Source organism: Schistocerca nitens, chromosome 2, assembly GCF_023898315.1.
Source record: "Schistocerca nitens isolate TAMUIC-IGC-003100 chromosome 2, iqSchNite1.1, whole genome shotgun sequence".
Taxonomy (NCBI): domain Eukaryota; kingdom Metazoa; phylum Arthropoda; class Insecta; order Orthoptera; family Acrididae; genus Schistocerca; species Schistocerca nitens.
Genome location: NC_064615.1, coordinates 733,340,239 through 733,367,655, shown reverse-complemented (window position 1 = coordinate 733,367,655; position 27,417 = coordinate 733,340,239). Strand labels below are relative to the sequence as shown.

Genomic DNA, 27,417 nt, shown 5'->3' with positions numbered 1-27,417 from the left:
GTCAGCGGCAGAGACGTGCACAATGCGCGAATTACATCTATGACTCCGCAGTCGATCTATGTTGGCATGTCGATATATCATTGTGAGCTGCACTGTGACGACGTCTTTGTGAGTTTATTACACCTGCGGAGTCATAGGTGTAACTCGCGCATTGTGCACGTCTCTGCTGCCGAGATACGTCTCTGACGCATTTGCATCTGTGGCCGCATGCGCAGTTGCGCGGCACGTAAGTATAAAGGGACGAAGCGAGCACTGGAGCGGCACCTTGCGGCTCACTCTGAAGATGGCTGAACGTTATAAAGCCGAAATATTAGAAGAAGGAGAATTCTTGCGGCTGCACACCCGAAACTAGATGGAATAGTCTTTTCGCCGACAAAACCTGAAGTTCATAACGACTGCATCGTTACTCCCCCGCCCCCTCCCACGCATTACGTACCCTTCGCTGCTCGATCTGCCAGCTGCCGTCTGCGTGTGGCTATTGCACAGTGACGTCGAACATAGGGGGTGGTTATGTTAACGTGACTGGACCGTGTATAAAGTTGCAAAAAATTCCTTTAGCATCATACATGGCTGTTAGACATGCCAACAGTTACTTGTAGTGATTAGACATATCATCCATCACTCTGATTCCTCGTGAACCATCGTTCATACACACTATATTGACATAAGTCTATTTTATACATACTAAGTGTTAACGTTGTCTTTCAGAAAATTAATTATGAACAAATTCATCGAAATATTAAATCTGTTTCTGAGTCCCCAGGAAGAGGTTATGAATTAACTACATCCTTCAAATAATATTTTACATGGTGATTATGTGTTTGCCAAGAAACACTGGAGATGTATTGTTCTCTTACTCATGACTTGTGCGAGCTGTTCCAGGTCAGTGACACCAGACATATAAGGGACATACGTGAAGCGTCCTTCGGCGACTAGAGTCCACGGTTCTTCGGTAAGAAATGCAGACTCGTGCTCAGGTTCTGCACTGGGTACCCAGACGCAAGTGAACAAACTCTTACTGTCCTGTCACAATAAAATAGAAAGTCTTTTACTCAGTTACATGCTGATTAATTACAAATATTTCTAGTACAGAGAGATGTGATACATATTTTAGTAGCCTAATATACAACAAAACCAAACGTTTACTATTTGGCAGTTTCTGCTCGCAGTACGTAATATTCCATTACTCCCCACTTTAGCGCAATTTTGTGACAATCTTCATCAATTCTCGGTGGTAACCTCACCATATAATTATTTGCTCTGAAGTTTTAGTGAGTTAATATGTGTAGGAAATTTAAATGTTTTCCGACCCCTCGACCAATATGACTACAATATGTACTCTTACGAAAGGTCCTCATCTTCTTGAACTTTATTAAGCCTCTTTTATGAAATATGTGTATGAGTTTTAAGTGTACACCACATTTACAATGGTACAGTTTATCTTTAGTTCACAGAATGTATGGGAAGGTGCTCACAACTCCATTGTATTATAAGATCAGGACTAAGTAATATATACGAACACTTATTGAATTACGTGATTAACTGTCTCAAAAAGTTTGGTTTAGCGTTCTTCAGTTGGCTTCTCCAATATTTACTGCTTTTATCACGCGCAGGCCTTGCAACACATAGTCCAATCTATCCACGCTCAGTGCAACTTATCTGTCTCAACTAAGGTTTTGGAATAGTGAATCGGGTGTCCAGATCATTGATGTAGTTACAGCTGTTCGAAAAACTTGATCTCCGGCAAATCCGCACAGAAAAAAATCCAAGGGCATAACGTCAGCGAGTTAGAGAGTCTACGGATTAGGATCACACCTGCCGACCGGGAGTTCTAGAAGGAAACGCCTCGTTCAGGGTATCTCCCACAGTGTTGGCATCATATGCTAGAGCACTACTTTTGTAAGAAAGCAACATTCAAAATTGTTAAGGCTTTCGTGGCCACTTGTTGACAAACTGCCTATTGGCTTCTGTCTCGGGTTCTTCGGCCGACGTTCATCTAATGATTTTTCTGACGTTTCGCCAGCACGAGTGGCTGGCATTGTCAAAGCTTCACCCTCCATTGCCGGTGGTGAACTGGAGGCGAGCTCGCGGCCGCAGACTATATGTACCTGGCGCGCCAACGTCCGAGGGCTTCTCCGCGGTCATTTCCGGTGCGGTTCTCCTCTTGCTACCTGCGACGGTCGTTCGCTGCAGTACGGGAAGCCAGGATCCGTTTACCTTAAGGCTTTCCTCTTTCTTGTTGAAACTGTTCGCGTGTTTTTGTATTTCTACAGCTTCTCTGAACAAGCGCGTGTGATAGTGCTTCTCTACAGCCAGAACTTCCGTGTCGGCGAATTTTATTACGTGGTCGGTCTCATTCAGTGCGTGTTCTGCCACGGCCGATTTCTCCACCTGCCCCAACCTGCAATGTCGCTTATGCTCTTTGATCCTGGTGTTAATGGATCGTCCAGTCATTCCGACATAAACTTTTCCGCATGTGCAAGGTATACGGTATATTCCCGACATTGCAAGTGGGTCTCTTTTCTCCTTCGCCTATCTAAGACACTCTTTGATCTTCCTTGTCGGTTTGAAAATCGTCTTTACGCCGTGTTTGCGCAATATACGGCCGATTCTGTCCGTCACTCTGGGAATGAGTGTCTTAGATCGGCGAAGGAGAAAAGAGACCCACTTGCAATGTCGGGAATATACCGTATACCTTGCACATGCGGAAAAGTTTATGTCGGAATGACTGGACGATCCATTAACACCAGGATCAAAGAGCATAAGCGACATTGCAGGTTGGGGCAGGTGGAGAAATCGGCCGTGGCAGAACACGCACTGAATAAGACGATTTTCAAACCGACAAGGAAGATCAAAGAGTGTCTTAGATCGGCGAAGGAGAAAAGAGACCCACTTGCAATGTCGGGAATATACCGTATACCTTGCACATGCGGAAAAGTTTATGTCGGAATGACTGGACGATCCATTAACACCAGGATCAAAGAGCATAAGCGACATTGCAGGTTGGGGCAGGTGGAGAAATCGGCCGTGGCAGAACACGCACTGAATGAGACCGACCACGTAATAAAATTCGCCGACACGGAAGTTCTGGCTGTAGAGAAGCACTATCACACGCGCTTGTTCAGAGAAGCTGTAGAAATACAAAAACACGCGAACAGTTTCAACAAGAAAGAGGAAAGCCTTAAGGTAAACGGATCCTGGCTTCCCGTACTGCAGCGAACGACCGTCGCAGGTAGCAAGAGGAGAACCGCACCGGAAATGACCGCGGAGAAGCCCTCGGACGTTGGCGCGCCAGGTACATATAGTCTGCGGCCGCGAGCTCGCCTCCAGTTCACCACCGGCAATGGAGGGTGAAGCTTTGACAATGCCAGCCACTCGTGCTGGCGAAACGTCAGAAAAATCATTAGATGAACGTCGGCCGAAGAACCCGAGACAGAAGCCAATAGGCAGTTTGTCAAAGCAACATTCGTTGACGGTCTGAAAACTGTGGTACGACATAATTTTATAGTAAATCAACATAACTGATAAAAAAAGGGAGAATGGTCTAACATAACGAAAAAATCATCAAACAGTGCTACTCATTCATTTCAGGCTTGCAGTATGGAATCGGCTACGTCCCTGAGGCAAGTAGTATGTTTGGTAACCATACTGTATACGGACGATCTGGACTCGTTGCAAAACGGTAAAATCGTCGGACAACTCAGATGTCACCACACTTTTTTTTTAATAACACATACTTTTTTCAATTTTTAGTATGCAAATTTATATCTCAATTAGATTTCGGGCTCAGTGTCCTTTTGATTTATGTTTTTGGTTAGGAAAGTACTGTGATCAAAGAAACTGGTCAGAAAAGTCTTGATGTCGTCAGCCTGTCACGTGAGAAACGCATGTTTGCTACAGTCAACTTTTGCGTGGTGTTCAAATGATCATTGTGACAGACAGGTGCAGACATCATGTTAATGGGACGTCGTCGTGCCTGTCTGAGGATGGCGACGCTCACACAGAGACAAAAGAGAAATGGGTAGATAGATAGATAGATAGATAGACAGAGAGAGAGAGAGAGAGAGAGAGACAGACAGAGAGAGAGAGGCTACCTTCTGTAGAATGTGGCCACGGTCGGGAATGTGTGCGCAGGATATACAAAATTAAACGAGTCTAAAATTTATTTCGAGTGTGCAAGAAGGGCACGAGCATCACGAGTGAATAATAGGCAAAGTATTGTGCTCATTTTAATTTTCGACGAATTATCTAACGTGATTACAAGTACGGTACATTGGTAGTAGCTCTGTACATTAGCAGTTGGTGCCGAGAATCAGGTATTCGTAACTCAAAAATCAATAGAATTCTGGGCCCCTTATTCAGTATAGTTATCTTGCCAAGAATATCACGTCCAGAATTTACACTGACTTCGCCATCGTGAGAATGACGCACTCAGCTAAGGTTCTCTGCCATGATACACGTAAAGCAAAGCACACTAGTTACACGCTCCTGAAACCGTGCCTTCGGATGTGGACGGCATATCAAGACAAGCTTTCAACACGAAAACAATAGGATTCCGTGTTCAAGAATAGACATCCCTTATCGCAGACTGTATTACTAATATTTCATCGTCAGACTTCAACAAAATAAAACTACTGCACAACAATGGGCTAAATTAAAGTATGTGCCTATAGAAACTAATTTAGAACAATGGAAAATCCAGGACGAATTCATATTATTATTACAAAATAAAATTATTGTTATTGTGACAAACTATGACAAACGGTTTAATACTGCAGACTTAATGTTTAGTAGTAGCAGGGTTAAATTATTCTTTGCTTTTGGTGTTGGGTTAAAACTAACAATTTTATGTCAGTACCAATTAGATTAGTTTCTATGCCAACTTCTTAACCAGTAACTGGTGCTGAAATATAAAATGATGCTTTGTTTGGAGAGTCGTTATTCTCACTCAGACACTCATCAATTTCCACAAACGAACTACATTCGTTGCGGCGATGGCTAACATTTGTAGTACCAAAATGTCACCATAATATGCACAAAAATATGTAGTTATGACCGCAAATTTACAAAAATATGCACAATGACTTAAAAATTATGACCTAACAGTATGGAAGTGATGTAAAATTTCTGCTAAAAGTAAATCATTGTCACTCTTTGATAATGAATTGTTTAGTTAAGAATAAAATGGTCATGAGAAGGAAACTAAACCTTGGAATTTGATGATGTAGAAAGCTTTTTATTAACATTAACATAATCAATGTGCGATGTTTTTTTATATCCTTAATTTTACTTCATTATATGACCTCTGAGTTGCAAAATACAATCAGTAACTTGCACAAATTTTCAAAGAAGAATTACTTCCTGTTATCAACCAACAAAGCCATGTACTCCGAAAAACTCATTTCTCCTTCAGCTGAAATAAGAGTATCGTATTGAAAATGAGCAATATCGTTTGAATCCAACTCTAAGTGATTAAGAGAGAACTTTTCACTCAGCGACAATCATTGGCCTGGAACATAGAGTACGGTACACTTCGCTTTATTCTAAAAGCTTCTTCATTTTCTTTGACACATTTTTTCTCATTTTACCACAGATGTCTTCTAATTTATTCAACAATTTTTATTCTTATTGTGTCCACTTCACTAGGTGATTGCTTCTGATTGCCCCAAAGCAATTATGGTAGTAGGAATAAAATCTAAATTTTGATTAATTCTTGAGCTAGCTGAATCGAAGGGACTTCACTGCTGTCGACTGAATCAATGATGCATTTCACAACGTTGAAGTTCTGGCAGTAATAGTTACAGACATATATACAACAGTCCACTCAAGATAGATGGTGGTAACGAAAGGTCTGAAGCTAACAATTTAAGTGTTGCAAACCGTGAAGAGGCTTTCGAAAATACCTTTTGACGTACCAACTAAATTTGTCAATAAATCTTCCCATAGATTCTGTGATTTGTCATATTCTTTTATTTTCAGCTTGTGTGATTTGTTGAATTGTTTTTTCGTAGCTTCGACTGGCGTAGTCCATCCTTATGTAGAAGAATGAGATAGAGATTTGTCTGTGTATCTTTCTAAGAATTCTTGTAATGTTCGATGGTTGAATTTGCTTTCTGGAGTGTCAGTACAAAGAAAACCTGTACAAAGTTTGCCGCACAATAGTGAATAAGATTGACGTAATTCCGCTAGGAATATTTATTGCAGTGTTTTTCCAGTTTTAATCTGTACTTCACTTGAGACACTAACTTTTGTAATTTTACTTGAGTACTTTTTCTTCTGAACTGTTGTGCAGTTACTTGAACTTCAAAAGGATTGAATAACACAACGATACACTTGGCTGCAGTCCGGAGTCCAGAATGGCTAAAGCACGAAGTAACAATAGGCTATACAAACCAATTATTGCGCAAGAATGAATGCCGTATTATGGATTCACGCGAAATGGTTGAGGAAGGTAGAAATTTGCCGTTTTCCTGAATAGAAAATGAGATGTGCAGTTCTCAGAAATGTAACAGAAAAGAAATAAATTGATTGGGAAAAGTTCTTTAGTTCTTGAAAGAATGAAAATAAAACGAATACGACCATTTACTTACTAAAATTTGCTCTATGAGACAGAAACGCCCATACATGAGATTATTACTTAACAATTTACAGCAATTTCTTTACTTTTTTCCATAACAAGCATATGTATGTATTTAAAGAACATTTCAGTCTAACCGAAAAATGTATGCCATGTCGAAAAAGTCCTAACCCTAGTCACCAGATTTCCAAACTCGCAAGTTTTGTAAGCTGTTTGGATACGACTATTAACGTTCCATAGGAAGGCCATGCACTATGCGCTGTGCACTGGTGTGGTGAACGCTGGAAAGTTACGTCTGTGTCAGCTTCTCTTGTCTTTGGCCCTGCAAATGACGTTTCCCATTCTTGCTGCCTGCCTGCAGGAAATTACAGCACCAATGGTATATCGACGGTCTCGATCGTGAATTCTACCCAATCCACATTGGAAGTTCTTTTGAACTCTTTTATTCGATTAAGCCTTTTGTCAGAACACTAAGCGAACATGGTGCTTCTACTTCACGTAATTAGCGGAGTAATTTTTTTTTTATTTTTCATTAGCGATAGCCTGCTATTTTCTGGAAGAGACATGTTTCTACTCTTCGCAGTGTTGGCCTACTCTCACCAGAGGTGACACTTGTTTAAGCTCCAAAAATTAACCCAAGGCAGTTGAATATAAATGCACGTAAACATTTCTTATCTATTAGAATGATATCTTAGTGCACACTTCCTGGATCTTACTCGAGTGAAATAAGGTATATGATTTCGAAAGCCCTGTGTCCCCTTTAATGTACACGAACCATTCGATGTATGAGATTCAGTAAAATCATCGTGGTGTCGCGTCTTTGTCTTAGGAAAGCAGGTTTTGATGGTTATTCATATAACTACATATATGTTACTCACCGTGTATTCCAGTTCACGAACACAGTCTAAACGTACAAAGGAAAGTGCGTTACTTCTTACCCTTGCCACAAATATCAATATAGTTGAATAAAAACTTACTTAAATTATGTTTGATTGTTATCCTTTGCAATAAGTAGACACTAAATACTACAAAGGATTTTCAGCAATATCTATAAAGCTATAAATAATACACTGAATGAAAATAATTATTGCTAAGTAACAAATCTCAGGAATGTCTCTGAAAGAAGCTCAGCAATGACACATGGCTGCAAAACGAGTTGTCTGAAGTTACTGTACACTTGGACAAGAATATCGTAATTTGAGAGAACTTGAAATTCATTTTAGTAGTCCATTATCAGTAACAAATTAATTGCTTAGCCAGCATTACTGACTACACAAACTACTTTTTCAATTAAAAAGTTCATAACGATTTGCGTTGCGTTACAGATGAATTACCTCAATCTTTACAAGCAGTTCCAGTGCTGCGACCAAATCTCAAGGAAAAAGAGTCATGCATACCTCATCGGATAGAGCAATTGTTTCATCACTCAGTAGCGAACCAAAATCTACAGTTGTCAGAAAATCTGCAAGGTCATTGGAACTTTTCCCTGTATATCCCAAAGTCTTTGCATAGCGTATTGCCCTGTCTGTGGCGTTTTTGGAAAAGGCCCAAGGGTTTAAGGCTGATCCACTCATTGCTATAGCGTTCTTGAACAGACCTGATAAGTAAAAAAGTTACAGTTAGTGATAGTTATCATGCTCACTATTTTGAGAGAAGATATCTTTCTATCACTAATATTATGTAAAATATATATTCACGCTTACACTCTCCAGGTTATCGACAACAGTACTGAAGATCATTATCAAATGTGTGATGCCTTAATTTATTAAACAAATCTAGCTCTCAATTTATTTTTGTCCAGCCCTAATCTGTTACAGCCAATAAAGTCTTCCTAAGTATGCTGAAATACATGTTCCACTAACACCTAATAATATGACTTCATATGATTGGGAAAAATATATTTTGTTATCGCCCACCAATTTGACGAAGCCACTATGATAGACGCTACTATGATAAAGGAAAATCACTTCTTTCATTTGCAGTACATAAGTGGATGAACAGTTCTACTTTTGAAGGCTGACATGTCCCATACTGCACTTAAACTGGACAAAAGTGCCGTGGAGAACCGTAGTATTCTCAGCTGTAAGCCGAATTTTCATGATGAGTGACAAACCGAAACTCATCAGGTGTGAACCCAATGAAAGGATGGATCCTGATCGCCTTGTGCGAACTGTGAAACATGCTCAATCGGTAATGGTATGGAAGCAACGACATATCAAGGTGCAGGAAGGTTGTACTTCGTTCAGGGAACAATGCAAAGTGATGCTCACTGATGTTCACTGATGTTTATAGGACATGATGCTTTCCCAGGTGCCCAGTTGATTTTCCATCAGGACCTGGTTACATGCCACACATCAAGAAAGCTTACTGCTGTTACACATCGTCCAAATCTATTGTTTCAGATTCGTTGTGTCATGACTGAATTGGACGCCAGAGAATGTACGTGGCCGGTAAATTTGCCAACCGATGTCTTTGTGGCAACTAGTTGTGAAAAGGGTCCGGAAGAAACAACCAGTAATAAAACAGAAACTGTTGGGGGTGAATGGGAATGTGTGACACCATCGAATTGACGTCAGGAGCATTAGAAAATCGATCGACTCTATGCCTGACAGAGTGTAGGCTATTGTAAGGGCCAAGGGGGTGCAACAAAATACTAAGATCATTTAAAGTATAACTAATTAATAATGCATTTGTAATGTACAATATTCTGCAGTATGAGCAAATGAAATAGTACCATAGAGCATGGCCCGAAATTAATTAATCTCATAAAAATGTAGAATTAACTTGGTTTTCCTTCCATTATGTTTGACAAATAGCCAGCTATCTACGAGAGCACATAATGCTCGCCAAGAACTGCATTTAGTCACAAACATACTATCTCTATATTTACCTCCTTTAGAACATTGTAGGGATATTCAGTACTGGTTATTCGTTGTATAAATGCTATCCCTTATGTAGTGGTTAGGCCACAAGCTCTTAAAGTTCAGACTATCTTCTGTTCCCATGCTTATGACGTAGGTAGATGTAATTGGATAAAAAGTGGACATGACCCCTATTACAACTCACCGATCCAATCAATCCTGTAGTCGCCATGAAATGATTGTCATTATTTCCAAGCCATGGCTCCTTTTCTTATTCTTTCTGTTAAGAACGCTTTCAAAATAGAGTATTGAAACATTTTGTTTAAATACCTTTGCTCGAAGAGGACAGGACGTGGTAATGAACAGACGCTCCTCCAGCACTCTGGCCGAAGATAGTGACTTTGTCTGGGTCACCACCAAACGCCTCTATGTTCCTCTGCACCCAGTGAAGGGCCTCTGTCTGGTCCTTAAGGCCCATGTTCCCAGGAACCACTCCATCACCGGTGCTTAAGAAACCTACAAGACATTTCTTGCAGTTAACAACAAACTTAGAATAACACTAACTGGCTATAAGTTTTTATCGAACAAAACTATACCTTGCATTAGTACGTACACAATTCTGTTTATAGCATTATCATTTTAATAAGGTTATGCTATAAATACAATATCCTAACGTCCTGTCGGTGTGACAGCATACAGTATCTTACTCACTATACTGACAACATTCCCAAGAAGAATCCAGAGATCCTGCAGTGTAATGGTATTCCTCACACCAGTATCTGATGTTAAACAGAAACAGCTGAGGCTGATGTTGTTCTGATTGTACCAAATTCAAATATCGAAGTAGTGACTTGTTTTCTGTGTTTTGACCTTAACGTTTCATGTGAATTAAGTAAACATGGACTTATTTCTGGCGGGACAAAACGTCAGGTACTAAATGGTTGCTAAAAATGTTTATTTCTATACGTTTAATCGTCAAGGACCTAATAGAAATAAACTAACAGCTTTAAAGAAGCTTGGAGAATAAATATGTAACGTCTCTCCAGTGGACTTTCACATCAGGTAACCAGCTGAACTTTCGGCAAGAAATGAGCTAGGACTTACTCAGAATTATGACCATGCTGCACTAACCCATTATCTTTCTGTAAGTACCGACCTGTCTTCAGACGTTTACAGACACTTGACATAATTCACAGGCATACAGTAAGTTAATACTGTTTCATACTTTTCAAGCACAAGTCCCTTCTTTGTCTGACTATTGTAACTGTGCTTTCTGTGTCTATTCTTTCGTTACCTTTCAAAGGAGTTCCTTTGAAGCAGATTCCCCTGTATGGTGTAAGGATGATCTCATTATTGATTATTATCGACGGTGATATCCTGTTACCTTTAACCAGACTAGCTGGGCATTCCAAAATGGTAATGGAAAATTCGTTGCTGAAGCAGTCAGAACTTAAGCCTCGAGTGAACATACACTGATACACAAATATTAGAACACCCAGGAAAGGTGACCAAAGTGCGTCTACGCGAATAGAGTTTTGAGAACAGCGTGCCAACGTTATGTGCTGGACTACTGCAGAGGTATGGCATACGTCAAACAGTTTTCGACGCTCAGCTAGTACAGAGTTCTCAGATGAAACGTACATGAAAGTACAGGGGATCTGGATATGCTGTCATCGAGAGCTCTCTACCCTCCTCTCCCGACTGTACTGGTGACATATTGTGTCATTGCGTCAGCTTCCGTTTTCCAGCAGCCACGAATTCCTCGGTCGCTAACAAGCACATGACAATGATCACTTTGGCGTCGAATGACAAAACGTAAATTTTTCGCACTAGTTGCTCTTTCATCTGTCTTACCGTGATGGACGCACAAGATGTAGGACGCCGTTGTAGTGACAGCAGGTTGGCGCTGTGTATTACTGACTAGCACAGCGGTAAAACGTAAGGCATGATGGTTTTCTGATGCCGCTGAATAGTGCACGTGACCCAAGTCGTATGTATTAAGTTAATACGGTCAGACATTGCTTCTTCGAGGGCTTTTTGTAGCTCTAGGTACTGCGTTCTCATGATAAATTTCCGTGTCCAATTTTATAAGCAGGATAACACCCAATTTCGACGAGTGTGCAAGCCTTCATTCAGGAACTGTAGATAACAGTGTATTCCTCGCCGACATGCTCGCGTTGCATGTGTTCTGTGTTGTCGGTCATGGTTCTCACACAGTTGTAGGTGGTGTTCTGGTACACCGATGAAATACTCTTCAGGTGTTATACTGTTGCTCCTTTAGCATGTGCTCCCAGAAAAAGTGTTTGCAGGTGCGTGGTAGGCACCTATGCTTCTGTCAGCGACACAAAGCACTTGGAATTTTCTGTGTGTGTGGAAGGTCAGGTACAGTTGAAGGGCAAATAAATTACTAGCCAGTTGTATATAAATTGAATTCTGTAGCTACTACTGTATGTGTTATCCACTGGTTGTGAGAATGAGAAATAAGAACACTAGCCGCAGAGGTCAAATGCAGCATTACATTTTGTCAAGTTCCGCTTAAAGGACACATTGATATCTTTGTATGGCAGAATTGTTGTAATGGGCACTTTTAAGAGGGTAGAAACAAGAATTATTGGAATGCCAAACAAAATGCGGTTATGGTCAGGATGCTAGGTGGGGGACCGACCCGCTCGTATCCCGCCCACCATGAATCGGCTTGGTCACGTACTCGCTCCACGTCTGACGTCTGGACTCGACATGCGAGCAGGACCGGTCTTACGAGGCTGATGCATCGCTTCGGCTCGCCTAGACTCGCTGCACTGCACAAATCCACTGCCTCTCTCTCTCTCCCTTACTTCTTTTCTTTTTTACTCCCTCTGCATTTCTTTTTTAATTTAATTAATTTATTTTAAGTTTATGTAATGTTTTCAAGAACGCTTATATTCCACAGCTAAATTCATACAGCATATGGAAAATTATTTGATATTTCAGTACAAACCTGGGAAAAAATAAGACTCCAAATAGAAGTTTTATTCTGCGTGCCATTAATAGTGAACTACGGACACATTCTATAAATACTTTCGCTGAAGTATAGGAGAGGACGGTCCTTACAAAGAATACATACGAAAAAAAATTGTATATTTACAGCTGTATCTTTATGTTTGTTTGCAGGAGAAGAAACTTAATATTTACTGTTGATCACCAATAGATCAGTAACTCGTTCTGGGTTTAACTGTCTGTGGCGATTTTTTAATAACATTTCAGCATTACTAAAGCACCGTTTGCTAGATGCGCTTGTTGCTAGGATACATAAAATACGTCTTGTGACAGGTGCCTGCCTGGTAGATCCTTTTCACTTCTGCTCCACCATTTTGACACCCCATCATCGCCGAGGTGCATTAATATACAGACATCTATTTCATCTGCTGCGGTTGGACTCGTTTTCTTCCAGTCATTGAAAGATCTCTCTTTCTGGCTGGTGGTGACACTGGAAGTGATGAAAGTTCTATCTAATGAAGAAAAGAGAGTGACAGAGAGAGATTGAGAGAGATAGTGCGAGAGATAGACAGAGAGAGAGAGGGGGGGGGGGGGAAGTAATACAAAACTGATGTTGAAATCATGAAAGCCTGCCTGAATAAAAGTCTGTTTTACAGCGATGACATATTACATGAATTATAATACATCTGTTTCGCTGTAAGACACTATGCACTCACTATACAAAAACGATTACATTAATATCTGCATCTTGTACTTGAATAGCTTGCACTCATTTGTCGCTCACTGCTAGGAATTTCCTGTTTTTCATTCATATCAAACATACTGAGATCCCGGAAAGACAGATGAACGTAGCAATTTTACGTTTGGAAGTAAGTACAACCTTCAGACGAAGAAAAATTAGCGCTCGATTTTTAATTCATGTACTTCATGATAAGAAACACATATCTGCCAATATACATCATTTACTCTAGTTAGTTACAAGTCTATCCTCCCCTCGCATCATAACGGTACAGTATCTATAGCTACAGTAATTAAATTGACCTCACAATCATTCTCTTTGACAATGCACGTTTGTTGATGTTTATGAGACCAAAAAATAGCTAACGAGGTTGTAGGTTCTCTTTTCCTTCTAATTCATCTGTTCTCTTTCTAAATAATTTCTGTTAAATCTACAGTTCTTCCTCCAAGTTCAAAGTCATATCCCTGTAATCTGTAAGAGTAATACATTTCCTTCAGTAAGGCAGCAACTTCAGTATACTGAGCAAGCAATCCAGCTAGTGTACGAGCTGTTACAGCTGGGTTAGAAGACGATTTAAAAGATGAGCAGAGGCCACTTTCTTTCATATAATGAACAATGCATCATACAGTATTTATTGTTAACCGATGTTCGCGGAATGGTTTAACAAGAAACTACCTTCATCGAAAGTGTAGCTAAGTGCTGTTATAGAAGGAGCAGCACAAGGAATCCTGCTGTGATTTTCTAGGCTTTCGATTTATTGGCACCATGGTTGTAAACAAAACAAAATTATGCAACATTTCCGCCGAAATGTTCCAATTAGTCGTCCTCTCTTCTATATTCTTCATAATACATACATCAAAAAAAGTTTTGCATCACACCGGTTCCCAGAACTCCTGAAGACTGACGTTGATTGTGGATACTCTATAACAGACACAGCTCCTTTGGTTGTTCAGATGTATCACTAAACCCGCCCAAAGATGTAAACAACTATGCATGAGCAGCGCATATTAGACGGAGGATGTCCGTCAGCCGATCACTTCCAGACATTCCACCAGGAACTAGGTACACGGCTCGTTCTGTCTGTAGTTCAACCATGCCTAGACAGTCAATACCACTGTTCTATCGCGTCCGCATTGTTACTATGCGCCAGGAAGGGCACTCAAAAAGGTAAATGTCGAGGCGCCACAGAGTGAACCAAATCTATGTTGATCGGACATGGAGGAGATACAGAGAGACAACTGTCGATGACATGCCTCGCTCAGGCTTTCCAAGGGCTACTACTGCACTGGATGACCACTACCTACGGATTATGGCTCGGAGGAACAGCAACGCCAACATGTTGAATAGTGCCTTTCGGCCAGCCACAGGACGACGTGTTACGACTCAAACTTTGCGCAAGAGGCTGCACGATGTGCAACTTCACTCCCGACGTGCATGGCGAGGTCCATCTTTGCAACCACGACACCATGTAGCGCGGTACAGATGGGGCCAACAACATGCCACATGGACTGCTCAGGACTGGCATCACGTTCTCTTCATCGACGACTGTCACGTGCGCCTTCAACAAGACAGTCGGTGGAGACGTGTTTGAAGGCCACCATATCAGACTGAACGCCTTAGACACACTGTCCAGCGAGTGCAGCAATGTGGAGGTTCCCTGCTGTTTTCGGGTGGCGCTATGTGGGACAGACGTACGCCGCTGGTGGTCAAGGAAGGCGTCGTAACGGCTGTACTGTACGTGAATGCCATCCTCCGACCGATAGTGCAACCATATCGGCAGAATATTGGTGACGCATTCCTCTTAATGGACGACAATTCGCACCCCCATCTTGCACGTCTTGTGAATGACTTCCTTCAGGGTAACTACATCGATCGACTAGAGTGCTCACCATGTTCTCCAGACTTGAACCCTATCGACCATGCCTGCGACAGATTGAAACGGGCTGTTTATCGATGACGTGACCCACCAACCACTCTGAGGGTTCTACGCCGAATCGCCGTTGAGATGTGGGAGAATCTGGACCAACAGTGCCTTGATGTGCTTGTGGATAGTATGCCACGATGAATACAGGTATGCATCAGTACAAGAGGACGTGCTACTGGATATTAGAGGTACCGGTGTGTACAGCAATCTGGACCACCACCTCTGAAGATCTCACTGTATGGTGGAACAATATGCAATGTGTGATTTTTATGTGCAATAAAAAGGGGGGTAATGATATTTATGTTGATACCTATTCCAATTTTCTGTGCAGGTTCCGGAACTCTAGAAACCGAAGTGATGCAACACTTTTTGAGATGTGTGTATTTCCTATCGCCTTGATAACGTCCGCGGCTTGAGTTGTAAATAAAATATTATTCACAAGAGATCAATCTGTGTTTATATAATGTGCTGTAAGTGTCGAATTATATGTTTATTGTTCGAACTGAAACACTGACCTCTCGATAATGTGCACCCGGATGAATTAAATCCTGGCCCTAGTTCTTTCGAACCTTCACGAGAAATGGCATTAAACGGTCGCATGTCTTTAGCACACACTGGAACAAACTTTCCTTTTATAGTGATTTTTAGTGCTGTCGGCATTCGTGAAGCAGAATTTCTTACAACTGTGTTTCCTTAAATGAAACACGATAATGCATTAAATGCACGAAAAGTACCCAAGTATACTTTCTGTTTTCTTTTGAAACAAACAGTCATTTTTTCCATACGTTTTGTAGAATTTTTGTTATTTCAATGTGTACGCATTGCTTTCAGATTTACTTATTACTTCACTGGCTTCCTCATGCTGCATCACTACACTCACAACGCGAGTGAGCCGCGTGTGTGGGTGTATCGCGCACGAATAAAAACACGTTTAAAGTTTTCGAAGTCAAACATCACCAACGATTCGGTTATGGATGTTATGTTCGACCACAACAGCTGGTGCGGGTAGCGTTTCCAGTTAGGCTGTGCTCGACCCATCTTTGGGTTTGTGCTGGCTTGCTCGGTCATGCAAAACTCTAATAACAAACCCGAATTGTGTGTTCACTGGAACATTCCAGATACATCCACCCTTATAAAAACGGAAGACTTCCACTGTGTTTTCTGTTAATATCTTATAGTTAATCTCAGGAAGTAATATATAGATTTTTAAATGGTTTTCACTAATAGATAAACAAATTAACAAGCAAGGAATATATATACAACTTATTATTAATAGTAATGATGGGTGTATAATAAACTGTAGTTAGGAGTAACAGTTCTTGACAACGATGGGTTGGTACGAGCTGGTCAGCAAGCGAAGGGACGGTATATGGCGGGAGAAGCAGTGAGTAGCATGATATAAGTTATGATAAACATTTCAAGTCAAGATCAGAGGGATATGCTGTCAGAAAAGGAAACATATGGACTGTAGCAGGCAATAAAGGGTCAAATGCGGGAACTAAGGACGAAAAAGCACAATAATAACCTGTTAGTGGTCTTACACAGTTAAGACATTTCTAGCCGTATGTGAAGAATAATCTCAAGAAGTACTACAGATATTTAGATACAGTTACTGCTACTAGGTAGACAGTATCACGAGGAAGGTTTGTGTGTATCACTACAAATTATTGGAAATTTGTGGTAAGTTCCTATGGGACCAAACCGCTGAGGTCATCGGTCCCTAGGCCTACTTCCTACTTAATCTGACTTAAACTAACTTACGCTAAGGACAACACACACACCCATGCCCGAGGGAGGACTCGAACTTCCGACGGGAGGAGTCGCGCGAACCGTGTCAAGGTGCCCTAGACCGCACGGCTATCGCGCGCGGCTACAAATTGTGAACAAGTCGTCTAGACGGAGGACACTGGGAAAGATTCAGGTAGACAGTGTATAAGAAATGTCGGAAGGAAACGGAAGAGGTGGGGAAGAGAATGGAGGCCGAGAGATTGGCAGTTGTAGTATTTACCATTTTAGAAGCTGGTGCCCCACAGTCCTTATATACTTGAAAAACGTTCCTGTTAAAATACTTCACTTATACGATCTTGTGCTGCTGGTAACATAACTTATTTATACAACGAGTTTCAATCGCCTGACCATTTTCAGTCTCATAAAGGTATTCACAATATTTTGTTAGGTGAAATATAAAATGGTTATCGTTAGGTGTTATCACATGATGTTATAAATTACGTTGGCAGTCTATAAGAACTTTGGTAGGGATTGTACAGTAATGTTAAGACTGTAATCGGCATTAAGATTGGGGACTTAATTTATATTATGGTATGATAACACTGCATTATTCATGGTTTTATCACCTGACGATAACGATTTTGTATTTTGCCTAACATACCTCTGTGAATACTTTTATGAACCTGATGGTCAGATGACTGAAACTCGTTGTATAAATAAGTTATGTTACCAGCAGCTCAAGGCGGTAATATGACATTTTTCAGTTATGACAAATATTTCAAGTCAAGAACAGGGGGATATGCTGTCAGAAAAGGGAAACATATGTACTGTAGCAAGCAATAAAGGGTCAAATGCGGGAACTAAGGACGAAAAAGCACAATAATAACCTGGCAGTGGTCTTACACAGTTTAGACATTCGGATACTTTCTCCACTTTGCAAATAATTTTATTATTCCCTTAGGAATTCAGTAGATTCAAGACCCGTGGTCGTGTAAATATATGACGTGGGACGTCCATAATAGTCACAGTAATGGCTAGAGCATGACTATAGAGTAAATTTCAGTTCTTTTCGCTGTGGTTTTCTTCTAGTTAGCGGCTCACATACAAAACGCAGTAGAAAAAATTCATCACACTGTTCCTGAAATTAATCACTGGAACGAAAAACCTGGATTAACTTTACAGAGTGACTACTTTTAGAGATATCTTAGAAACCAAAATGCCGCAAGCATCAATTGGTTCGAGAGAAATCGTAGTTGGGATTGACGCTGGAGGGTATTTTGAGTTTGCTAGTCCACCAGAGAAGACCTACTGGAGGCAATGGTGGAACAGTAAGGCTCGTGTGTTAAAACTGCTAACATTGTTTCATGCAAGTTAGCGTGAGCAAATGTATCTCCCAAAATCTCAATAGAAACCAGTAAAACAGTAATAGTATTACTTTATTTACTTTTGTAACAGTACCTTATTAGTTACATTTCTAAAACAAAGAATACTTGTATGGGAATAAGATACAAAGCTCACATTCATGAGCTTCACAGCACGCAACAAAGTAAATGTAGATGATATTTTGAAATTCTCAGTTTTTATCTATTTATCTATATACGGATCCCGCTCCAGCTACTGCCAAGTCTGGGTGCTGACGAGTCCTCTCCATTTGGCTCAGTCCTCCCACCACTTTTCTTCCTCCACTTGCTGTCAGGTCACATCTCTCCTTTCCACAGATATTCTCACTCCCATTTTCCACCGTGTTCTTGGGAGCCCTCTAGGTCTTTTCCCAACCATCTTTAGTTCTTCCATGATTTTGGGGAGTCTTTGCCCATGCATCATATCAACATGCCCATACCATCTTAATCTCTTTTTTTCAATTTCTTCTCTCATACTTTATTGTTTAAGGTCCTTTCTGATCTCTACATTCCTTACACTGTCCATTCTTGTTTTTCCCTTAACTGCTCTGAGAAATTTCATTTCCCTGCTTGCAGTCTGCTCCAGTCCCTTTCTCTCACTGTGCATGTTTATCCACCATAGGTGACAATAGGGAAGTAATAATTCTCATACATAAGGAGTTTTGCTTTTTCTGAAACTTCCTTATTCCAAATCAGATGTTTTATTGTTTGGTAGAAATTGCCTCCCTTCTGTAACCTCCTATTAATTTCGTGAGTTATTCTTCCATCCCTAGATATTTCACTCCCTAAATAAGTGAAACTTTCTACCACTTTGAGGGGTTCTCCATTCACGGTAATATTTCCGTTGATCCCTTTCTCTCTTACAAATACGGTAACTTCCCTCCATCATAACATTAAAAAGTGCAGGAAATACAATACTTCCTTGCTCAAGTCCTTGTCTTATTTCGAAGTATTCAGAGTTCCCCGATGGTGTTCTAATTCTACAACTGTGTCCCCTGTACATTGTCTTTATTACATTAATGTATCCATCTTCTATATCTATCTTCTTCATTTCTTCCCAGAGTCTTTCCCTGTTAACTGAGTCATATGCCTTTTCTATGTCTATAAAAACCAATTTCACCCTTTTACTATACTCCCAACTTTTATCCATCAGTTGACGGATAGAAAATATCAGGTCGATAGTGCTTCTTCCTTTCCTAAACCCATGCTATTCTTCACTCAGCTCCTCTTCTATCTTTTCACTTATTTGATTTAGTAAAATTGTTTCAAAAATCTAGGCTCTATGACTCATAATGGTTATTCCTCTGTAGTTTTTAAAAAGTCTTTGATTAACTTTTTTGAAGATGGGAACAATGTCTCCCCTTCTCCAATTATCAGGTATTGTACTATTTCTCCACACACTTGATAGTATTCTTTACAGCCACCACATTCCCACTGGACCTGCTGCTCTTATCATGTCCACTGAAACTTCATCAGGTCCTGGGGCTTTCCCCGCGATTCATCTTCTTCACAGCTATTTTCGTTTCTTCCAGTGTAATTTGACCTAATTCTGCTTCCCAGCTTCTCTCAATTTCTCAATTATTTGTTGTTTCTTCGTGTACCTGCTCCTCAGCGTTTAACAGTTTCTTAACATGTTCTTTCAGAGATCTTTTATATTTCCTGGATCTTCAATCACAGTACCATCCTCTGTTTCCGTCTTTACTGGTACTTCAGAAGACTTCCTTTTATTTTTCATCATTTTATAGAACATTTTCTTATTGCGCTTCACATCTTCTTCAATATTTTTTGTAAGCTCTTCCTGTGCCTTTTTCTTTGCTGTTTTCACAATTTCTTTGCTCTTCTTTTCCTCTATATGTCTTTATGGTTTTCGTCATTTTTAGTTTTCCACCACTTTCTCCATGCTCCATTTTTTCTTCTAACTGCTTGGACTGTGGTATCATCCCAACAACTTGTCTGTCTTACTTTTTCCTTTCCAGATGTTCTACAACATAGTTTTTGTGCTGCTTCGACTAAACTGTCTTTGAATAAAGTCCATTCTTTTTCTACATGGCAGAAAACTTCTTTTGGGAATTTTTGTGTGTGATTAATTCTCTGTACTTCTCAGCACTTTGACTCTCCTTCAGTTTCCAAACCCATATCCTCATCACTTTCTTCTTTTTTCTATTTTTCACACACTGATTCATTTTCCATTGTCCCACCAGTAATCTATGATCTCCATCTGCACTAACACTTGGAATTAGCTTCACATTTGTTACTTTCTCTCCCCATTCCATATCTACCAGAATATAATCAGTTACACTCTTGTTTTCCCCATCCCAACTGTATCTGGTGATAAGATGACTTTCTCTCTTCATAAACCAGCTGTTTGCTATTTTCATTCCATTCCTCTGGCACAAATCCAGGAGTCTTTCCCCTTCATTTCTGCCTCCATATCCAAAACATCCCAACACTTGCCCAGATACCTTTCTGTCTTTGCCTACATGTGCATTAAAATCTCCCATCACTATATTAGCACTCTCTATATGGTTCTCTAACTCATTTTCAAAGTCCATCTTCTCTTCTTCGCTACATCCCACTTGAGGTACATAAATCTAGATTACTTTTAGTGTTTCTTTTTCGAATCTCAGGTTTAAGATTATGATCCTGTATAGCATATATCTCACACTTTCAGTACTACTTCCTACATTCTTATTCGCTATCACTGCCACACCATTTCATCCAAACCTGTTATTCCCACTCCAGTACGGTTTTCCTCCTCCTCTCAAATTCTTCTCACTTTTCCCTTACACTGTTTCGCTTAATCCCAATATATCTAACTTTCTCTCTGTTAGTACATCTGTCATTTCTTCCATTTTTCCATTGAGGGTTAATATATTAAGGGTGCCAATAATTAGGTCATTTTTTAGTCCAGTTGGTTTCATCTGAATATCATCAGGTCTCCCATCATTTGCATCAGTACTTGAAGAAGTAGTGGGGTCAAATACTGAGTGATTCGTTCCGAGGCTCCTCTGTGTTTTGAAAGCAATATATGAAGACTTTTCTACTGGCTTGGTAGGCCTAACGCCAGTTTTTATGCAGTTGTGTAAAGTGTATTACAGATTACGCAATCGAAGTCACTAAACCACTTTAGTTCGGTGCCTCTTGAGATGGAACTAGCTGTTTCGAATCATGATGTTGGAAAACTGTCTCCTGTAAAGTACTTGCTGATATTTTCATAGTGATTCCCAACACTTGGCAGCACTCACATATGATGAAAAGGTTGAATTCCCAAACGTTTACCTCATGTTTCCAGTGGGAAAAATATTTATGTTGCAGGCAAGACACAGTAAATGTTAATGTATACAATTGTAGCCAGAGGGCCTGAAGGCGTTAAAAGTGGACATGTATGAAGTTGTGATGCGAGTGGCAAATAAAAATTACGGGCTTGATCCTCTCTGTTTCGGAATGGTAATCTGGTAACACAAATATTGCGCTCCCTTGCTCGGTCTACGACACATGAAATTAAGTTATGGGGCAATAGAGAGCTAAGCATGGAGAATATGAAAAGATTGCAAGGTAAAGCTGTTGGTAATCTAGTCCATTTTATTCTAGTTTAAATTAGTCTGTATTAGTAAGAATTTGCAGCCGGCATACAAAGATGAAGCGAGTGGTACCTGATTCTGAAAACCGCCAACTATGTCGAAGTATTATAATAAATATGATGTAAGGAAGCTTAGAGCTGTAATTATATTCAAAACTATTACCAAGCAGTCCCAGACGATAGTTAATGCTGACCACTATTACATCGTTGTCCACAAAGTAGTTCGGTTTCGCGGACTCGCCACTACCTTCTGTGAAACATCCACCATGAATCCACACCATAACAGCCTTCTATGTAGCATTCTGCGATGGTGTCTGCGAACGGATACAGAATAATGACAGTATAGACCATAAATGCAAGAATACACACGAACGTTATAGCATTCAGTTTATTTAGGTCTAGAATTTACCGTGAATCTGGGATTATATTTTTAGGTGTTATCATATTATACATACTCCAGGGCCATATACGTTCAGATAGAGGCAGTCTTCGTCACCAGATGGTAAACCACTTTTGCGCTGCGGACAATGAGACGCCATACTGAGGGCATCCCGGACCTCAGACCACGCAGCTTTCTTCACGGGCGGCTATAACAAGTTACATCTATTTCATATAACTTACTAGATTTGTTAAAATATGTAGAGTTTCGTTTCTGGGCATTGCTGCAAATAGTTCATTTTAATGGGATGAGACATTGAGTAACAACAATTAAAAGCAGTAACTTCACGCTTCACCGAGTGTTGCGAATAGTCGACCCTTCGCGTAATGATCTTTTCGTTACCCAACGTCATTCACTGACATTGCTTTCAAAAAGCATCTCGCAAGAAGTAGAAAGCCAGTCGTTCATCATAACAGCGACAGTATTCCACGACATACCTGAAATTTTATGTAATCCACTGTTTCCTGAAAATTTACCTACATCGTAAATCGTGCACACATTAAAACTTTCTCCGTACGAGGATAATGGAATGTAGTCGAATTAAGTCGGGTGATGCTGAGGGAATTAGATTAGGAAATGAGACACTTAAAGTAGTAAAGGAGTTTTGCTATTTCAGGAGCAAAATAACTGATGATGGTCGAAGTAGAGAGGATATAAAATGTAGACTGGCAATGGCAAGGAAAGCGTTTCTGAAGAAGAGAAATTTGTTAACATCGAGTATAGATTTAAGTGTCAGGAAGTCGTTTCTGAAAGTATTTCTATGGAATGTAGCCATGTATGGAAATGAAACATGGACGATAAATAGTTTGGACAAGAAGAGAATAGAAGCTTTCGAAATGTGGTGCTACAGAAGAATGCTGAAGATTAGATGGGTAGATCATATAACTACTGAGGAGGTATTGAATAGAATTGGGGAGAAGAGGAGTTTGTGGCAAAACTTGACAAGAAGAAGGGACCGGTTGGTAGGACATGGTCTGAGGCATCACGGGATCACAAATTTAGCATTGGAGGGCAGCGTGGAGGGTAAAAATCGTAGAGGGAGAGCAAGAGATGAATACACTAAGCAGATTCAGAAGGATGTAGGTTGCAGTAAGTACTGGGAGATGAAGAAGCTTGCACAGGATAGAGTAGCATGGAGAGCTGCATCAAACCAGTCTCAGGACTGAAGACAACAACAACAACAACGTACATGGTAGTAAGAACATACTCTTTCTTATTAAATTAAAGGAGAAGCGCATTTTGGACAGTTCGAGATGACGTTGTGTCATCCACAATCTCCTTATTGTACCTCGAAATGTAGTACTGCATGTCAGTGACATTTCACTTACGTAGCGTATTGCTGTTGCTACCAAGTTATCTTACGGCTGTACTGGGAATGTCGTGCCTTTTGTAGGTAGTAGAAGGATCGGGTACCGTTAGTATGAAAGTGAATACTGGAGCAAATGTATTATGACAGTACAGTTAATTATGAATGTTGGTGCATTATTCGTTAATATTTGCCGAGAGGTATAATGGCTGAAACTTTTATGTACTGCAATCGGTCGTGTGGTGCAGTCCGAGACGGCGGCAGCTTGGAACCATATGAAAGCGCTCAATTTTTCTCAGAGCAATTCGTTCCATGTGTCTCTCAGTGACAATTGGCCTCACCCCAGAAACCCACAGTAACATCTCCAAGGCGCTGGAGCTAATGAACAACGAAATTGCACTGTTAGTAATTACTGATCATTTAACTTCCCTACAGCTTTCAGAAAACAAGCTCCCTTCATCGTCTTGCAAGTCCTACGTCTCACCTAATGCCTACGAAATATACAAATAACCTTTCTTCTAGCAGATCGACGGAAGGAAGATTAGCGTTTAATGCCCCGTCGAAGACCAGGTCATTAGACATGGGGAACAAGGTTGGATTAAAGGAAGATAGAAAGGGAAGACGGCGGTATATTTCTCAAGGGAACCACTCTAGCATTTACTTTAACTGATTTAGAGAGACCTCGCGTATTCAAAATGTGGCAGGTTGTACGAGAATTTAAACCGCAGTTCTAGTAATTAAGTTGCTTAAAGGAAAAAACTAGGGAGATAGAGTAACTTGCCTGAAATCGGAGATCTCCAACAGGTGGTTCTGCATATGGGATACCTAGAAACCTGAACATAGGATTTCCAGTGTATGTTTCTAACAGCTCACCCCTCAAAGGGCCTTCTTGTGTCTCCACTGTTACATGTTCTCTGGCCTGTAACAAAATAGAAGAAAAGCGAGAAATAGATGGGAACATATGGCGAAACGAAAGGAAACAGAGAAGTGAAAAACTATTTTAAGCATTGGAGAGACCAGCTTTTAATATTCTCAACATGAACTACCATACAAAACGAAGAGTCAATAAAATTCAATAACATAAATGTAACGTATCATGTTTTTACGGACATTTTTACAGAGAAGTTCGAAAAAAAGGGGCACATAAGATTTCTTCTGCAACTATTTTGGTCCGAAATAAATGGCATTTGTCTAACTAGGGTGTCTGGAAATTAACTAGGTATAACAAAATGACTATAGAACTTTTGATATTGATCGTATCATAATGAAAACAGTGTGTACATATAAATCATGAAATAAGGTTTGGATTTCAGCAATTACAGTGTGGACATGCGTCTACATCTACATCTACATTCATACTCCGCAAGCCACCCAACGGTGTGTGGCGGAGGGCACTTTACGTGCCACTGTCATTACCTCCCTTTCCTGTTCCAGTCGCGTATGGTTCGCGGGAAGAACGAAGGTCTGAAAGCCTCCGTGCGCGCCCTAATCTCTCTAATTTTACATTCGTGATCTCCTCGGGAGGTATAAGTAGGGGGAAGCAATATACTCGATACCTCATCCAGAAACGCACCCTCTCGAAACCTGGCGAGCAAGCTACACCGCGATGCAGAGCGCCTCTCTTCCAGAGTCTGCCACTTGAGTTTGCTAAACATCTCCGTAACGCTATCACGGTTACCAAATAACCCTGTGACGAAACGCGCCGCTCTTCTTTGGATCTTCTCTATCTCCTCCATCAACCCGATCTGGTACGGATCCCACACTGATGAGCAATACTCAAGTATAGGTCGAACGAGTGTTTTGTAAGCCACCTCCTTTGTTGATGGACTACATTTTCTAAGCACTCTCCCAATGAATCTCAACCTGGCACCCGCCTTACCAACAATTAATTTTATATGATCATTCCACTTCAAATCGTTCCGCACGCATACTCCCAGTTATTTTACAGAAGTAACTGCTACCAGTATTTGTTCCGCTATCATATAATCATACAATAAAGGATCCTTCTTTCTATGTATTCGCAATACATTACATTTGTCTATGTTAAGGGACAGTAGCCACTCCCTGCACCAAGTGCCTATCCGCTGCAGATCTTCCTGCATTTCGCTACAATTTTCTAATGCTGCAACTTCTCTGTATACTACAGCATCATCCGCGAAAAGCCGCATGGAATTTCCGACACTATCTACTAGGTCATTTATATATATTGTGAAAAGCAATGGTCCCATAACACTCCCCTGTGGCACGCCAGAGGTTACTTTAACGTCTGTAGATGTCTCTCCATTGATAACAACATGCTGTGTTCTGTTTGCTAAAAACTCTTCAATCCAGCCACACAGCTGGTCTGATATTCCGTAGGCTCTTACTTTGTTTATCAGGCGACAGTGCGGAACTGTATCGAACGCCTTCCGGAAGTCAAGAAAAATAGCATCTACCTAGGAGCCTGTATCTAATATTTTCTGGGTCTCATGAACAAATAACGCGAGTTGTGTCTCACACGATCGCTGTTTCCGGAATCCATGTTGATTCCTACATAGTAGATTCTGGGTTTCCAAAAATGACATGATACTCGAGCAAAAAACATGTTCTAAAATTCTACAACAGATCGACGTCAGAGATATAGGTCTATAGTTTTGCGCATCTGCTCGACGACCCTTATTGAAGACTGGGACTACCTGTGCTCTTTTCCAATCATTTGGAACCCTCCGTTCCTCTAGAGACTTGCGGTACACGGCTGTTAGAAGGGGGGCAAGTTCTTTCGCGTACTCTGTGTAGAATCGAATTGGTATCCCGTCAGGTCCAGTGGACTTTCCTCTGTTGAGTGATTCCAGTTGCTTTTCTATTCCTTGGACACTTATTTCGATGTCAGCCATTTTTTCGTTTGTGCGAGGATTTAGAGAAGGAACTGCAGTGCGGTCTTCCTCTGTGAAACAGCTTTGGAAAAAGGTGTTTAGTATTTCAGCTTTACGCTCCACTGTCATATTGCCGTACTGGCATCGATACAGCTGTAAACATCTGGCTGACTGGACAGACTTGCGCTCCACATTCGGAATTTGTTCCCTCTTCCTTGCTACCTCACCAGTTGGCGAGCGCTTGTTTTTACATTTTCTGCAATACAGACGGTTGCCGTGAGAGGAAGTACACATAGCAACGGAAAAGATGAACGATAGCCTTACCGTTCTACAACGAGCACAGATTGTTGCACGTTATGAACTGTAAAGGATGTTCCGTCGTCCTGGTGGCGATATGGTGGCACACTGTAAATGAGATTAAAGTCACAGTTCGTCCAGACACAGTAAACAATTGTCACAGGCTCGGCAAAAGAAGCAAGAAAAACAGTTCGTTCATCCACGTCTCGATCTGATAATAAAGTGGCGTATGTGCAGGAAATATTCGTACGCAGCTGTTAGAAATCATCACGGCAGGCAACACATCAAAGCGAACTCACGAGGTAGGTGCTATGTCACATCCTGGATAAAGAACTGAATTATCGAACGTGGCAACCTCATATTATGCAACAGCTGACTCCAGAAGACGGTGATAGCAGAATGGAGTAAGGGGAATCGACGCTGGGGCGGCACGAAGATTGTCCTCAATTCTTTAATCATATCCTCTGCACTGACGAGGCCGTATTCTATGTGGGAGATTGTAAGAATCGACACATTTGCGAAAGACGATCCTGGAGTTACCGTCGACCATATGCAGGCTCGTGCAAAAGTGACTGTGTGATGTGCAATGACTGTCACAAAGATTACTGGGCCATTTATCCTGCGCGACACAATGAATACGGAACACTTCCTTCAGGTGCTTAATAATTATGTTTTGCCCGCAGTATGTTCATGCGGTAACATATAGGACATTGCTTTTACGCAATGTGGCGCACCCCC

At 40.8% G+C, this 27,417-nt stretch overlaps 1 protein-coding gene across 1 annotated transcript in view; it reads right to left on the bottom strand.

The window, feature by feature from the left end:
* The window catches only part of LOC126234591 (bile salt-activated lipase-like), a 45,026-nt gene extending 22,652 nt beyond the window's left edge, over positions 1-22,374 (bottom strand). Inside the window, exons 1-5 of the mRNA XM_049943306.1 lie at positions 22,241-22,374; positions 21,949-22,099; positions 9,769-9,954; positions 7,975-8,174; positions 858-1,023 (exon numbers count right to left, since the gene is read on the bottom strand). Coding sequence (XP_049799263.1) covers positions 858-1,023; positions 7,975-8,174; positions 9,769-9,954; positions 21,949-22,066 — 670 coding nt within the window. The 5' untranslated portion in view covers positions 22,067-22,099; positions 22,241-22,374. The remainder of the gene's footprint in view (positions 1-857; positions 1,024-7,974; positions 8,175-9,768; positions 9,955-21,948; positions 22,100-22,240) is intronic.
* Between the last annotated feature and the right edge of the window lie 5,043 nt (positions 22,375-27,417).